The sequence below is a fragment of the Xiphophorus couchianus genome, chromosome 1, assembly GCF_001444195.1.
Source record: "Xiphophorus couchianus chromosome 1, X_couchianus-1.0, whole genome shotgun sequence".
Classification (NCBI taxonomy): domain Eukaryota; kingdom Metazoa; phylum Chordata; class Actinopteri; order Cyprinodontiformes; family Poeciliidae; genus Xiphophorus; species Xiphophorus couchianus.
In genome coordinates this window covers 4,698,800-4,716,362 of record NC_040228.1, presented here as the reverse complement: position 1 = coordinate 4,716,362, position 17,563 = coordinate 4,698,800, and the positions used below count along the sequence as shown (strand labels likewise).

The 17,563-nt window shown below is 39.3% G+C and overlaps 1 protein-coding gene across 2 annotated transcripts in view; it reads left to right on the top strand.

Annotated features, from left to right (window-relative positions):
• The window catches only part of slco4a1 (solute carrier organic anion transporter family, member 4A1), a 30,162-nt gene extending 12,813 nt beyond the window's left edge, over positions 1-17,349 (top strand). The window contains exons 1-12 of one of the 2 annotated variants that reach the window (XM_028019536.1): positions 181-387; positions 2,358-3,516; positions 4,585-4,675; positions 5,922-6,043; positions 6,192-6,303; positions 8,039-8,193; positions 9,318-9,588; positions 10,880-11,042; positions 11,939-12,114; positions 12,798-12,862; positions 12,963-13,111; positions 13,737-17,349. In XM_028019536.1, coding sequence (XP_027875337.1) covers positions 2,670-3,516; positions 4,585-4,675; positions 5,922-6,043; positions 6,192-6,303; positions 8,039-8,193; positions 9,318-9,588; positions 10,880-11,042; positions 11,939-12,114; positions 12,798-12,862; positions 12,963-13,111; positions 13,737-13,907 — 2,322 coding nt within the window. In that variant the 5' untranslated portion in view covers positions 181-387; positions 2,358-2,669 and the 3' untranslated portion in view covers positions 13,908-17,349. Of the gene's footprint in view, positions 1-180; positions 388-2,357; positions 3,517-4,584; positions 4,676-5,921; positions 6,044-6,191; positions 6,304-8,038; positions 8,194-9,317; positions 9,589-10,879; positions 11,043-11,938; positions 12,115-12,797; positions 12,863-12,962; positions 13,112-13,736 lie in introns of those variants that run through there. The other variant, XM_028019528.1, reaches the window with a different exon arrangement.
• The last annotated feature ends 214 nt before the right edge of the window (positions 17,350-17,563 follow it).

The window sequence follows — 17,563 nt, the reverse complement described above, 5'->3', positions numbered from 1 at the left end:
AAACAATAACCCTGTTTGCTGCTAACAACATGACATGGAGTTCATTTAGTACTTCCTACTTGTTTTTCTCTAACTCATGACAATAGCTGGTGTCATATTGCTGTAGCTACAAGTTCCAGCACAGGTGAGCAGTTTTGTTTTTTTCTCCAGAGGATTATGTAGACCAGAAGAACTCCTCCCACCCTGTGGGACTGCTCAGTCTGACGGACACTGAGGCCAATCTGCTGATGTGCTGCCTCAGCGTTAGACTTATAAGAGGCTTTGAGAGACAGGCTTAGCACTAGGCATGGATGCCTTTTGCAACTTTCCCTCTCTCCACTTCTCCCCTGCAATTTTTTTCTACTTATTAAACTTCACAAGATCTATTTATCACAGAGAAACCTAAAGGTAGGAGACAGGATAAATATTTATGGATATTGTATTTGCACTTCAAGTTGTGAATCTTGGTAATTGTGATTAATATGACGGAAACAGTCACACTATTCCAACTTGTGTGTTTCTATTGCCTCACAGTAATTGTATTGTAGTAATTGTAGTAAAAGTGAAAGAAACGACTATTATTGATCATTCTATTTTTCTAAAGCTATAAATGAACTTATCAAAACACTGCTTGAGAACATATTGTGGAATATATGTTGTTTTCTACATAAAACCTTAAATGTGTAGGTTTATCATTGCACCAGGTGTAGTGTAAGAAACACTTTTGCATTTATCTTATTATTGATCTATTATGCAAATATTGCAGTTCATTATTTCAGCTTCACAGTTTGTCAATGGAATTTGGGTAATGATGAAATTTGTTTCTATGTTTGCCCACAGTGAACTTTTCAATGGTCCAAGCGATGCATGTTTCAGGTCAATGTTCTACCTGGGGAATTTTCTGTGAGTTATTCTTTAACCTTCCAGTCAGTCATGTTGCTTATTTACATGTTTAAGTAAAAACATTTTTTTAATTATTTGATTTTACTGTAGATTTGCATGTATTCATCAGGCTACATTTCACCTTTCCTTAATAAATTGATGACAATTTTGACTGAGATGTATTGCTTGCTTCATGCTCTCCTTCTGCAGGGTCATCAAAAGTCTGAACAGAATAAGTGGTTATCTCGTACAAAATACTCTATTCCTGGAAGGCTTTGAATTCTGGTTTTGTCCAAATCTAGCATTTCTGACACATGGTCTTTGAAAAATAACAACGGATCTTTTGTGGCAGACATAAATATAAAGCATATTTTACACTCAGACATTGTTTCCTGTGGTTGAACTAGTCATCCACAAATAAATTGGATTTTGTTGAGAAAAACTAGGATTTTAAAAGTTACTTCCAACGTTTTCATCCAAAACTATGCTCCACTCAACTTCTTCTACGCAATGCAAAAAATGATCAAAGAAAAGCGTAATGGGTATGTTTCAGGAGGAAACATGAGGATACTTTGGCTTTAATTAGTTCTACTCTTAATTTTTGCATGCTTGTTTATAAATGTTATTGCAACCTACTGGCGTGACATTAGTAATAGTTTTTGTTAAAAGAAGGTGAAGCAGTGGAGCTGGTAAAATCCCTGAGTATAGTTTTGCCCTTTTTAAAAATCCAAAGTTTAATCATGTTTTTTGTAGTGCCCTTCTCAAAATTCAGTCCTACTTACCTGTGTATGGGTGGACCATCTAAAAATAGTTTATTACCTGTTCTTGAATGCATAATTTACATTGAATATGCCAAGTGACTTCTCTCTTCTAAGAGCAAAGCTTAATACTTTTGCTCAAATCTTGTTGATTCTGGTCCACAAAGACCAAAAGACAAATCCTAAAAGGTGGAGTTGAGTTTGAGTTATGCGTTTAAGCTAGTTAATAACCAAAAGGTTCAGACTCATTGGCTAATATGAGTTTAACGCTGATCTTAAAATCTTTCAGAACTGATATTGGAATGATGTTACCCTGACAAGGAAACGACAAGAAGATAGTCTCAACTTCATGTATCCAGTTGTCCATGTTTGGTATAATCTTTGTCCAGATGAGACTGGAATAGTCCTGGAGCTGATCCCAGCACTCAGTAGTCAAAATGTTTCATTAGTCATTCAAGCTATAGATTATACTGGCTATACTTTAACTATAGTCAGTATAAGTCAGTCTTTGATCAGATCTTGTGATTATTGTAAATGTTTTGCTATATGATCTTCAGTGGGCTACGATGTCTGTATCAGCCTCTTTGCACTTATTTGTCCTTGGTGAAAGATGATATTGAGTTAGTCCTCGAATTCTAGAAGAAGTTACATGTCTAAGAAATAAACATGGTGTACGTTTATTTGTTTGTTTGCTATTTTGTTGATTTTGGCCTAACTTCCGCTGTTTTCTCTTAACAGGATGCCATTCATTTGTCCGTTCACCTGGCTCTCTCTTCGTCTTCTACCACCTAACGTGGATAACGTGGACCTTTGAAGAGTCTTTGCAAGTCTTTAGCCCTATAAAACATTGGCTTTGAGCACTGTGGATGCATGACCTGTGCAGCAAGGGAAATAAAGAGCAGGAGAAGAAAAAACCGAGATGAGCCCAACTGACGATTGGCAGGAGCTCTATCCCCTCAACGTTTTGTCTCAGGGCCACTAAACATAACATACATCTCTTGCCCATACCGAGACCCTCACAGGACTTCCAAAGTACCCCTCAGAGGGGTGATGCCAGTGTTGCTTAATGCCGACGCCTCTTTTAGCTCCAGGCAGGAGCTCCTGGACCTTCAGGACTGTCCCCTCAATGGGGGCCGCTCTTTGGACACCCCTAGTCCCGTGGACTCCCAGACAGGAAGCCCTCTAAGGTCTGGTCCTAGAAGCCCTGACGGGTCAGGAGCTGATGACCTTGCTGGAGCCCTTATTTTCACAAGGGCTTCGATGCTGCCGGGGCAGTTATATGGAGAGAGCAGTCAGCCTGATACAGAGGCTCCTTTGGGGTTGACACTAAAGTCCAATGACTCTGATCAACTCTGCGGTTGGGGGGCTCTGAAGCCTAACATCATCCAAGTGTTCAACACCCCTCGTTGGGTGCTGTTCTTTCTTTGTGTGGCCTCTTTTCTCCAGGGAATGATAGTCAACGGTTTGATCAACACGGTGGTGACCTCCATCGAGCGACGCTTTGACCTGCCCAGCTACCAGGCCGGTCTCATTGCCAGCTCCTATGACATTGCTGCCTGTGTCTGTCTGGCCTTTGTCAGTTACTTTGGTGGTACTGGACACAAGCCCCGCTGGCTGGGATGGGGCGTACTCATTATGGCCCTGGGTTCCTTGGTGTTCACCTTGCCTCATTTCACTGCTCCTCCCTACTTGGTCAGTTTGCAGGAGCAAATAGGAATGTGTTCTGCCAACAGTACCAGCCCGTGCCAGAACAAGGAGAGAGGAGGACTGTCCAGTTATCGTTTTGTGTTCATGCTGGGACAGTTTTTGCACGGTATCGGCGCCACACCTCTGTACACGTTAGGGGTCACGTACCTGGATGAGAATGTCAGCTCCAACTATGGACCTGTTTACATGGGTGAGTGTTGTGTACAACCCTGTGCTGTGTTTGTGTGCAACAAATACACAGCATATGTTTATTAAAACTGATCATAAAAAACAAATACAGATTTGTGTAAATTGACAAACCAAAATAAATATGCTTTCATGATACTAGAACAGCTATGTCATAAAAAGGAAAGTTTTTTATGTCCATGTGTAAAAAAAGTCTTTTTTATTCTACTACTTAAATGATACAAATTCAAATTTCTGAAACATTTGCATGTTTTTTATATTTATCTGTAGAGGTGACCTTTTCTACTTCACTGCATATTACTGATACTGATGTTGTGGTTACTAACAGTTGAGTACACATAATTTTAAAATAACATAATGGAACTTTAATCCTTTTTGGCCTCTAAACCTTATTTATGGGCTCTACCACAAGGTTATTGAACTGGACTTAATATGACGAAAGCATTGATCCTTTTTTGACTTTTTGAAATTTGTAAAATAATTCTTTCGGCACGACTCAAACTTCTACAATTTCAGCAGTGTAATAAATTCATTCCAAAACACAGAATGCTCACTTTTATTTTAAAAGCAATTCCAGCGTTAGAACTCAGAGTCACTTGTATGTGTGCTTTTATAGCATCTCATTAGGTTCTCTGCAGCATTTGTACCTAAAATGATGCGCATCCATTTTTGTGTTTTCATTCATTCATTCATTCATTCATTCTGATAGAAGTGGTCTTACAGAAGGTGATCACTGATCTCCATGAATGAGCTTATTAGGTTCAAAGAATTTACACACAAACAAACTTACACAATATTTCCTCCCAGTACACTAAGTGCCAAGTTGTCATAGTGTCCTAGATCAGTCTGCCATGAAATATACAGAACCTGTTCCCATCAAACACACACAATGCAGAACGCCTTATTCATCAAAATTGTTTTTTTTAATAAAAAAATTACCCCTCCTTTGATTCAGAGCTCATAAAAAGAACAATGGGGGCCTTTTAACCTGCGGAACAGGAGGTGAGTAGGAAACAGGAAGTAGTTGTACTGGCACACCCTGACTATGTGACTTTGGTGTTTGTCTCGCCAGGGATCTTCTACACAGCAGCTATTGTGGGGCCTGCTGTAGGCTACCTGCTGGGAGGTTACTTCCTCACCATCTACACAGAGATTCATCTGGCGTGAGTCTACTTTGAGTGACTAACAATATAAGAGGATTAAAATGATGAGGGGAGGGGGGGGGGGGATTCATTTTACTGAGTATTTAATACTGGACTGTGTCTTCAACTGATTGTATCTTATTACAACATGTAACATGACCTAACAAAGATTGAAAAAGAAATGGTCTATCATACAGTATACTAAAAAATATTATAAAGAGCATAAACTACACATGTACACATTTTCAGTTGCATTTGGGCTTAATGCTCTCTACAGTTACACCTCTTTTAATTGCATGCCTTAACCTTCTGAAAATGATGATGTCCGAACTTGACTTACATTAACCAACCAAAGTGGACAACAAAGTCGTCAAATTGAATTTGAGTTGGTAAAACCAAGCTTGGTACAGCAGTTTGTTCAATGAAGGTAAAGAGTTCAGAACGAATGCCTGCAGGCAATAGCTTGGAGACCTAATAGACAAACACCCTATGCTTGTCTTTAAGGTCTTAAAAGCACTCACCGACAAACCCAGTCTCTACAGTGGTGAAAGTTTGCTTGTCAAAAAAAAACTGTAGTTCAAAATGCTTAAACTCTGGCAGAGTTTAATAAATGTCTGTTATTCTTCATACACATTTGTGTTACCAGGTTACTTAATTCAAGTAAGTTGTGGTTGTGTAAAACCAGTGAAGGGAAGCAGCTAAAAATCCGTTTTCTATAAAAAAAAAATATAATAATCATTCCTCAACTGACCAGCAACTCTGCTTCAACTCTGTTGACACAACAATGTAGCTGTCAAATTATCGTTGTGAGAACGCAGTCAGTCACGGAAATCAAACTCTAAGGATGATCCACATTTTTATTAAACTCACTTTAAGTAAATGTTATGCTATATTTACATAATGTGAAATGGCCAACTGTGATTGATTTATTTTACAAACTTTCAGTATCCATGGTTTTCTGGCTTCAACATAGGATGGCATTTGCTCTTTAAATTAAATATAAATTCAATAAAAAAATTATGTAAATAACATGTACTTAATATACTTATTACAAAAAACAATAAAGAAATATGCTAATCCACTTATCTGAACTTACATAAATAAAGCTGACCAGAAATCAAAATGCTCCTGTAGATATTTGAAAAAAATAAAATAAAATATTATAATCTTGTGTAAAACAATACTTATGTAAGAAAAACTAGAAGTTTGGCATGTAGCAGTTAACATGGTCAAAGTCAAATGGTAAGTAACATTTTATTTGCTACAGAACAGAAATGACTCCAGAAAACCCACACTGGGTTGGGGCTTGGTGGATCGGCTTCCTGGCAGGAGGAGCAGCTGCTTTACTGGTGGCTTTCCCCATCCTTGGATACCCACAACAACTGCCAGGTACTACTCATACCCACTGCTGCATCACACCTACTTTGGCTTAAGCATCCTAAACGGAAGCTCTACTTCTCACACCGTATTATGACACAGTTTGGGAAGACAAAAATATCAATCATAGCCTAATATGACTCGTTCTGGTTCCACGCAGGCTCCCAGGAGCATGTGGCGGGGCGCGTGTCTGAGGCCCACCAGCTGAAAGATGGAAGCCACAATACAGCCTCTGACCCTCAGTTTGGAAAATCAGTCAAAGACATGCCAAGGTAGGGGGTCTAATTAAAACAAGGGTCTGATTTGGATACAGCAGACTTTTTTGGAGTCATCTTCAAATCATGTGTGGGAACCTGCCAGCTTTTTAGCTTTTTTTTATCCTGCATTAGTTTTAAGTGAAATGAAAATGTATTGGTTTCAGGAAAGATGGCCACATGACACAATGAAGACACTCAACATAAATAATGACTGCTATAGGTAGATGTTATCTCACTTCCTAGTGTGCTAATATGACTTCTGAGCAATAAAAATGTTACATCTATTGTTCGAAAGGGACTCAAAAGTCTGATGTTTACCTAAATAAGAGTAATATTTTTTGCTAGGCATTGTTTTTGGTGTTTGGGATTAATGTCCTGTTATTCTACCCGGTTTCAGAAATGTTTTGGCTGACAGGCAGACTTACATAACATTTGACTCTACGATAAATGCTGGTATACAGAGGAATTCATGGTCAATTCAATAAAAAAAAGTGTGCAGGTAGTATGAGTGCAAAACAACCCCAAATCCTGAAATCCCAACCAGACTTGACAATCAGCACAAAGTGTTTGTATTAATATGATGTTTGGTTTTGTCCAAACATGTCCACTTCCCAAACCTCATGTCCTGCTGCCCTGTTCATTGTAGAGAGACAAACAAGCTTGTTTGGTCTTTTTTCTAAATGTCATGAACTTTAACCTCTCACATGCTAACTGGGGCCTGCAGTTTAAGGTGGAGCCATAGTTTTTTTTTTTCTCAGCATTGCATTGCCTGAACTGGTGAATTGTAGATGACCCATCCATTCCTGTGGAGTCGACAGGCTTTCATATTCAAATCTAAAGATACTTTATTGATCCCACAGGGAAATTAAATAGATATAATAAAAATAAAATAAGTAAACTTTCTTAAAGTAATATTTTCCACTTGTGACTAATCTTTCTTTGGAAATGGCATTTTGGCCTACATATTATCTTCTAAGCCCATTGTTGCTTGGCGTTGTATGTTGTATGTTATATGTTATATGTGAGCGTGTATGTCTTAATTTCTTTTGATCATGTTGTTACTTTCCCTCTGTTGCCAGGTTACGCTTTTTCTTTTTTTTTTCTCATTTACAATATGCTTACTACATAGCAATTTTGAAATATGTTATGCATTTTTGTACACTTGAGGTTCGAAATACTCCCAGCGCCTTCTAAAAACAAGATCTCTTTTGTTTAGTCCTGATGCATGAACCCCTGAAATAAAAGAGGTTGATGGTGACAGGTTCCTTTTTACTATAAGTGGAAACTGTTTGGATTATTACAGTTTGAAAGATGTACTTCACATTCAAATATTTTCTCAAGGAAATGACAAATCTGTGTGAAAGTTTATCGGTCCTGCATATAAACCCCAAACATTTATGTAAGAATGAGTAGATTCTTTTCAAAATGTTGCAACTGCCGGAAACTTCTGCATAGCAGTCTTTCGAGCAGAGCATCGCAGGTGCGTGACACCTCTGACTCTGTAGGTTACAACAGTGCTCACTATAAGCCCGTAGAATGACGTCGTCTCTTACTGAGTCTCTTTCGGGATTTGCGAGGATTACCCAAAACATTACGTAACGTGATTATTTATCTTTAGGTCCAGCGCAGTGGTTATCTGTCTACACATTGGGGAGATTACTGCGGACTGTATTAATTAAAAAATAAAGCTTAGGCTTATTTACCCACGGTGAGAACACACACACTGACGATCTTCTCCAACTTGTTTCAGGTCTGTGCTGCTTCTCTTGAAGAACCCTACTTTCCTCTTCCTGTGTTTGGCGGGAGCCACTGAGGCCACGCTCATCGCAGGCATGTCCACCTTTGGTCCAAAGTTCTTGGAGTCCCAGTTCAGTCTCAGCGCGTCTGAAGCTGCCACCTTGTTCGGTAGGTGACCGGGCAACAAGGGTAGCAGACAGGACTGAAGATCTATTGCACCTTTTTCTATAGGGTCATGCAGAGAAAAAAATATATATGCTGCACATTTAATATATAGACAATTTAGAGGAACATTTTAAGAGACAACATGGTAATGTAATGCACAATGCAACTATTTCAAAGTGGTAGACTTTGGCCATGTATTACTGTTGTTGGAATTAATGCAATAAAGCAAAACAGCAATATCCTGGTTGCATAAGTGAACCTTCTGAAACTACCATTTGATCCTCAGGGAACAGGGGAACTTTTATGAGGTACAATCAAAATGTGGGACTCTGACAGGCATTGACCATAGAAAACTGAAAGCAATAGGTGCTTCAACATAGTATCAGTTTGAAGGTGTGCATACACAGGCAATCAGGTTATTACATTTTTGTTTTTTCCTTCTAACACATTTGCTTGTTTATAAGCTGGATTTTATGGGATAAATGCCAGTTAATGTGTGAAACAGATGTGGAAAGAGTTTTAAGATATGTGCCACTATCTTAAAGCTCTCTCTCAGCCAGTGAGAAGTAGGAATCAGATTTCATATTGTATTTCTGTGCACTGTTCTTACCAAAAAGTGGACTTGAATGTATTCTTTCAGTTTTGTTTCTTTCTTGTACTACATCCTTTGTCTCTGTTCCCAGTCCTGGTGTCACTGTACACTCTAAGGAGGCTCTGTTCATTGTCTTCTTCTCTTTCTTTGTCTACATCTTCTCATCTTAGCTATCACGTTCCCCCTATCCAACTGTAACTAGGGCAAAAGCTGACTATCGTTACTGTAATACTCACCAGATATATTTTCAGCAATAATCAAAAATCAATTTAGCTTAAAATAGAAAACATGTAAAGGGGAATTATTTTCATTCACCTGGCTGAGGTTGTATCATATCTTTCATAAAACCTTTAAAGGACCAGTCAAAATTTTCACCGCTCACTACTGACAATTAATATTTCCTATAACTTTAAAATCCGTTGATGCCACAGCTTACTGTGCTTTTTTTTTTATTCAAAAGTGAATGTAACTCGAAGCCGAACATTTTTTTTTCTTACTTATTTCTGTCAATGCTTTTTTTTCTGTGCTCCTTAAGGATACATGGTGGTACCAGCAGGGGGCGGTGGCACTTTTTTAGGCGGCTACATCGTGAAGAGGCTGAACTTGCGTTGTCGAGGCATCATACGCTTCTGCATGCTGTGCGCTCTGGTCAGTCTGCTCGCCATCTTCATCTTCCTCGTCCACTGTCCCAATGTGCCCATGGCTGGGGTCACGGCCCCTTATCAGCTGGGGCTGATGGGGAAGGACCAGCTGGACCACTACAAACATCTGTATGACAAACCCAAGAAACCGCGACTCAGAAACAGGTAAGCATTATTCTCTTAACACCTGGTAGGTAAAAAGCAACAGGACTGAAACTTTGATTTGTTCCAGTTGTCCATATTGGGCTGGAATCGGTTCTATATGTCCTTCAGCTTGGCTCTAGCTGAAAGTTTAGCATCCTTACACTTGTCCTCTGTTACCACTTTTTTATGTCATTACAAGATGGTTTTCATAAGCTACCATCCCTATTATTCTGAATAACCCTCCATCCTGAATTCATTTCATGTTTTGACATTAATAAATCCCTTAAATGATAATGACATATAGTATGCTTTGATGCAATGAAGTTCTTTTATAGAGTTAGGGTCACCTTCTTTTCTGAAATTTTGAGAAGTCCTCAAGAATAAAATATTAAATCTGTCAAAATCCTAATTTGCAGACCAATTAATCAAAAACTGTGAACTTTGCATCTAAGAACTAATAACATGTTAAAGCTACATAAATATGTTCATCAGTTGATCTAACTGCAGCCCTCCAGATACCTTATATAAAAGTTTAATCTGACTTCATTGTGTTTCAGTTTAAGAGGAATAATGCATTAAGCTTCGAGAACAGAGCCCACCATGTATGAAAGAACAAGCTGATAAGAAGCAACCAAGGACTTATAGCTTCATTCATTTCAAAGGAAAGCAAGGAAGGTCATAGCCAGTAAAGCAGCAAAGACCTCTGTGTTGTGGTGCAACAACACAGATATATATATATATATATATATATATATATATACTGTTTATATATTGGCACAGCTCATGGAATAGACTAATTAATTTGATTTACACTACTACGTTTTTGCTATAGTTGTTTGTATTGTTTTCAATCTTTAATAAAATACCAGAATTTGCACATGCCTTATGTTTTGTCTGTCTTTTTTACTTGAGTAGCCTTTTAACCAAATACGTTTTTGCCCTTACTTGAGTAATTTCATTGAAAAGTTGCTTTTTTACTTGCGTTTTACTTGTGTTTAAGCAAAAAGATGGTGAAGTAGTGCTACTGTTACTTGAGCAGAAGTACTTTAAGTGTTTACATGAAATCTCAGTACTGATACATTACGTTAGTCTAATGTCAGAGTGTGTTCAGAAAATCCAGTACACATCATTTTAAAATGCTACGCCACATTCATCCTCCTCCTATCCACTAGCTGATGGCTAAAAATAGATCACATAACAAAATGGTACTAGCCAAATTTAAACAGGCTAAATTTCTTCTTTGGCCCCCTGCTCCCACCTGTTTCTCACCGTCTGTCTCTTCCTGTCTTTCTTCATTTGCCTCTTTCTGCAGGTCTGCTCTGGACATGAACCTCACAGTGAGTTGTAATGCAGCTTGTAACTGTGCCAGAGAAGTGTACAACCCAGTGTGTGGGGCGGACGGGGTGATGTATTACTCCCCGTGCCACGCCGGCTGCACCGCCATCAACCACACAGAACCGTCCACAGGCAGACAGGTACAGCACGCACTGCTTGTTTTATTTCTGTAAGACTGGAAGAACATGACCCCGGCGATAACTGAGGCAGTTCAGAATTACCTGCAGACACCTGAATGTCCATTGTGTTTAGACATTCAGGTGTGACAGAGTTGATAAGAAGACTAGAAAGTTTTCACTTGCCAATGTGTGCAAGAGAGCTCTTCAGCACTTATATTTGGGGAAAGGTCAATGTTCATCTTTTAAATTATATGCTTTGCTCTGACTTTCTAACTTCAGAGAAATTGTACTCCACAGTGACATATTTCTGACAGAATTACCCATAACCCATTTTTGAACAAGGAACACGAAGAATAAGGATTCTGCTTATTTATTAAAGACATGTAGCAATCCTTGCAAGAGGAAGAGAGCTCTTTGAAACAGAACACAAAACTCTGTCACAGAATCTACATTTGGGGAAATTCAAATGTAAATGATTTAGTTAAATGTTAGATCAACACATTTAACTTCACATTGTCATAGAACTTCTCAGTTTTCATATTTAGTTAGCAAAATGTTCCTCCACAATTACATGTTTCTAACAAAATTGCCCAAATTTGCATTAGTACACACAGAAGAAACCATCTTGCGCTTTTTTTTTTTACAAAAGACATGTAGCAAAACCTTGTTGAAAAATAAATATGTTCTCAAAATCCAAAGGTGCCCTGCGACAGACTGGCGACCTGTCCAGGGTGAACCCCGCCTCCCGCCTGGAACGTAGCTGGAGATAGGCACCAGCAACCCTCCCGACCCCATTAGGGACAAGGGTGAACAGACAATGGATGGATGGATGGATGGAAAATCCAAAGGAAAAAAGAAAAAAAAAAAGAGGTCAGCGGTAAACACTATAACCAAGCATACTTGTGTCTGTGTTTCAGGTGTACTCTGGGTGTGCCTGTGTGATGGGGAACGTATCGTGGGGTGAGGAGGGCTTCGCTCTGACAGGGAAGTGCAGCAGCTCCTGCCACCACATGCCAGTCTTCCTCTCCTTGCTCTTCATCATCATTTGCTTCACCTTTCTCTGTAGCATCCCAGCTCTCACTGCCACTCTCAGGTATGTGTCATGACAACAGAAGGATGTCTTTGTTAAGCAGATGCTAAATTTGGTAGAAATGGTTTACTTGATATATAGCGCGTCCAATAAATGCAAAGGTACATCTCCTGAATGAAAATGAGAAAAAAAAGCAAATATAATCTGACATAATTTTGGCCACTAGGTGGCAGCAAAGAGCTTCCGGTGTAAATCCTGGTGCGTGTAGTAAATGCCTCAACCGACATTAGAGGGCTCTGTGTGGTTAAACTGAACTGCTGAAATCAATTCTCATTGTTGCAGATTGAAACATGTTGAAAATCCCGTCATTTTGTCACCTGCCCTTGCTTGTCAAAACTCCCCTGGGCAACTTGCAATAGTCCACCCTCTAAACACACGGTGAAACATTTTCAGGAGCTTGACTCCTGTGAAACCCCTCCCGCTGCAGTGCACCGTGAAGGGTCTGTGCAAAAGCGTAACATCCGAAAATTATGTGACCGTCGTGTGAGCAGCAGTTCGGCCATACTGAGCCCTTAAGAAAGCAAATTAACTTAAGTAAACTTAAGGCAATAGTCTACAAGTGTTTAAGGCTAAAAGTCACAACCTTGGATTTGAGTTTCCAAAAAGCAGACTTTTACTCAGGCAGCCATGGACTAAACTTTGAGTTGAAGTCTGTCTTTATATCTGTCCAACCCTGTTCTGTACAGGTGTGTACCAGATAGTCAGAGATCGTTTGCTCTCGGCATCCAGTGGATAGTGGTGCGCACACTTGGTAAGTCCAATTCTTTCTCTGAGTATGCCTTAAGTCTCAAAATTGTCTTACAAACAAAATTTAATTCTTCCTTCCTCCTGTACCCCTGCTTTCCATACAGGCAGTATTCCAGGACCGATTGCATTTGGTTCAGTGATTGATATTTCCTGCTTATTGTGGCAAGACCAGTGTGGCGATCAAGGCTCCTGCTACATCTATCACAACTCAGCCATGAGTCAGTACACACTTGTCGCTGGAATCATCTTCAAGGTAATATTCATAGTCAGACACCATTTCACTTTGAAGATGTTAAAAATGAAAGAAAGTGGCACAGAACAAAGAATACTTCCTCACTATGGTTCTGGAGGGATGCCTCCCGTTGTAAAGTCCATTTAAATTTCCAGCACAATCTCTCTGTGCTGATTATCAGCCATCATAGTTCAGGTGAACTTCTACATGAGAGGACAGCAGCTGCAGACTCTCTGTGTCAAATTGTGTTCCCACTTGAGGAGATGAGGACAGTTCAGTTTTGACATGAGTGAACGTCTTTTCTCAAAAATAATCTTGCTTGTATTGATTACATTGAAATATAGATTATTTAGGCAAATTTATAATTCAACTATCAACTATTAATTCAACTATTAAAACAGGCAGTTATAAGCGTTTTCATAAGGTATGTCAAGTATTTGCTGATTTATAGGCGGTTGTGGTGTGTAACTCCCGCTGACAAAGAAGGTCCACTTCAATTTGTCATGATTTGGGAGAAAAAGAAAGTGGTGCTCTTAGATAGCACCCAGCAGATACACCTCCCAAATGCTGCAGGTGCATTTTTTGTCATGTGTGTGTGATATTGTTTTGCTGAAAGGCAGTAATTAACACTTGTATTCGGTTTCAGCTTTTGGGTACCATCTTTTTCCTCGTAGCCAGCGTTCTCTACCAGCCACCTCCAGAGTCTCCTCAGACCAGCTGCGAGAGCACAGACCAGGGAACGGAGCACGCAAGCGACCTGCCAGTCAAAGATCTGCCAGAAGATGGCGTCATTATCAACCTGCATGCCAGGTTATGACATCTTAGACCCTCCATTCCAAATACAGAGTCTCTGTTTGTGTATTAAAAAAAAAAATACCCAGGATGCCTTCATGCACAAATGCACATACACCCAGACAGGGTGTGTAGCACTTCTAACATGCTGCTCTTGTAGAATGAAATCGTGCTTTGACTGCATGTGTTTCTGACATGTATGTTTGATTGACTCAGCGAAAGCCTCACGAAGTTATTTCTCCTAACTTTTCATCTCTAAAAATAACTCAGATCTGATCAGTTAAGTGACTTCAAGTCGGTGGTGTGTGTATCATCTTGACTGTGTCCAGCTTAACACCATCTTTCAAAGATCGATTAGATTCCTCACAGAAACATTTTGCAGTTTTGAAAGAGTAAGAGTAGAAAAAAAAGGAATCTCCTATTTGTCCGTTGTTTTACAGTGACTGACTGGAAGATACGATCGGTTTTCTAAGAACAGATAAAGCCATGTTTTAAGATTCTGTAAGAAACCTCAAGGCCAGTGAAAATGTAGCCAAATATTCTTCTTCTCACAGGAAGTAAAGCAGAGTACTGACCGGCCCTTACATCAGAGAAAGTATTGAGGCTCTATCATGCTTTCAACACTTTAATGCAAAATTCATATCCTTACCATTTTCCTAGTTAGCTTACACAAAATGTCCCTTTTTGAAGGCTGCGAGGCAGTTTTCCCTAAAACAAACAAACAAAAAACACGTTAGCCCGTAGTGTGTGATCTTCGAAATGTCTCTAGAAACTGTTCACATTTGGATATTGACAACAGATTCCAGTCTTCCTGGCAGATTCTGCCACACTCTGATTGAGTTGGTTTGTAACATGAGATTCTGTTGATGATCTGTTATGTTTAACTCTGAACTTTTAATGGACTCTCACTACTCAGGGGCATTCTTGGACATGCCTTGTCTCCAGCTTTGTCTTGAGCGTACACTCTGTTGAGGGCTCGACACAAAGGAGATGACATCACTCCCTCTCCGTTCATCTCCTATGGAGCTTAGGGCACCATTGACTAGTCTTTCTCCTGGCAAGTTAATGGCAAGATTTGCTCATGGGACATTTTGAGCTCATACATACATGTAAACCTGCACACATGGCTTTTTGACATGACACAAGAAAGATAATAATGTTCAACTTTTCATGCAGTCGTCGCTACTGTGTCCTGTATGTTGGGTTTCGCCACAAGTGGTGAAAACTTTTGTCTTTCGCTGTTGTTTGTCACCCCTCGTGTGTCGAGCCATTACAGTGTCTCTTGTCCCTTTTTATGTTCGTAGTCTGAAGTAGTTTAGCTTCAAGAATCTTAAATGATTATGACAATTCTGCCCTCTGCTATGAACTCTGTGTCCCAAAGGAACCCAGAGCAAACGTCTACCATTACCTTGCTTCATTCTTGGGATGATAATTGCAAGGGACATTTGTTGGATAGGATTCATCAGAAGCAATTGATGTGTTGTTGGTGCAAAGCAAGGATTTGAGCTTTCCATGCTCTTAGGGTGCCTTCAGGGAGAACAGAACATTTCAAGGATGTGAAAATTCAACTAGATGGTGGATGGTCTCTCTTAGCGAGACCATCCACCATCTCTAAAATGTATTAAAAACACAGTTTGCTCCCCGTTATGCATGGTAGAGTGTGTGTGTTTTCTAAAGGTATTGAGCATGCATAAAACATTTGAATCAAAGGAGCTTGTGGGTGGTGGAGTGTAAAGACAGCTGTGGGAGCGCTGCCATGTTGGTCTCATTCAGACTCCAACCTCATCACAATGGTAGTGTCACCACATTGTCTTGTAGCACTTAGCTTAATGCTAACAGCACAGTTCTACAAAGTATCTGCTATTGTGAAGTGATACGGCTTTAACAGTGGCATGAATGACTTCACTTAAGGACATTTTCCAAATTTGCCTTGATCAAGCCACACTCTAATGGGTCATGTTGTTCTTGGAGAGCACAGCCGGTCTTCCTCCGGTGGGAAGGTTTCTGGAAATCTCCAAACAGGCTGCCATGTGCCTTTTTTTTCTTTGTGGCTTCAGTCAAACGTTTGTACCAGTCAGTCTCTTAAAAGAAATTCGGCTGGTGTACTTGTGAGCGTTTTTCTTTTTCAGTCTTTGCACTCACGCCTTTGGAAATATTGCTTGTGTTATTATGGAGAGAAGAGAATTTGGTAGTTTGGTATGTGACGGCTTGCTTTTTAGTCCTGATAGGCTGTAGGGTTTCAGAAACCATCCCTCCAAGTCAAGCTTCAAGTTTCTTTGCTTTAGTTAATCTGCGAAATCTGCTCAAGAGGTCTTTCTTTCGATAGCAAATATATGATGATGTGCACATTGATTATCATCCCAGGTGAATAGCACAATCTAACAAACGCATTTTCACATTGAGAAGCACATGAATACTTTTGAAAGCAACTGTACAAGAGATTTTAGATTCAAAGGTAGCAATATTTTGGCTTCTGCTGATGTGGAATTATGACGCCTGTCATACATCAATGATATAAAAGTGAACATGACTGTTCAGCCTGCAGATGCTTTGAAAACAATCGGGTTTGTATCCAATTTAGTTCCAGATAGGGAAGAGGCACAAGTAGATTTTTTTCAAAAAGTCGGACGAAAGTCGAAACTGGGCAAAACAAGCGGATTCGATCACATTTGCCTGTCATGTGAACGTAACCTATGTTGTTCTATTTACCAGCTGACAGTGGTCTTTAGTGCAATCTTATTTTAAAAAGATTGTACAACTGTGTGCTGAGAAATACCAACAGCAAAAAGGTGGATTTGAGCAAGAAATTCAACCAAATACTAATCAAACTTCACTAGAAATTCATGACTTAGTCTCAAACATCAAATTGATATTTTGTAACAATAGCTTATCACGATGAGGTAATAAACGTTACAATATATGTGATTTAGCAATGAACAGCATGCCTCAAAACATATGTGAATGGCTTTGCGAAGGCTGGATGGAAATATCCCTACGTTTTATTCTTCAAGCTACAAACATTTGGAATCACCCGCAGCCTGACTACCTTTGCATAATTCTTTGTATGTGTTTATGTTAGATATGGGCTGTTAATCCCACGCCTCTGGATGAAAGGTGGGAACTTTCTGGTATTGATTTAATTTGACATTGTCCCACTAGATGGCACTCTTTACCCTATAATGTTTCTTTGATGGATCTGAATACAATGACGAATGAATGTCTGGGCTGAAGAGAATAAACCCAAAATCTAACAGGCATATTAACATGCTGGTCGATGTTATATAAAATGAAAACATGCATATATTTTTTAAAACCTGTTATCTACAACTGATTTACTCTCAGTAAACTGTATTTATTTAGACGTAGGAGCTAAAACGTTATGGGGAAAAAATTACAGATTTTTTCAACTATCCTTAGCTTGTTGGTTCTGTAACAATATAAATATTTTTATGGGCAACAAATGAAATGAAATAAAAATAAAATATTTTCTGAACCCAAATTAGTAAAAAAACTTCCGATTCCTATGACTTTCTATATAAATGTGTTTAGCCAAACATAAGACAATATCTGATAATAAAACATCTTCACAATAACTCTAAACCCCAGCTTGGACATTCAGCACGGTAAAGTTGCAAGCGACTCTTTAAAAGTTATCCGCAGCAAACTGCTGACCTGATGTGA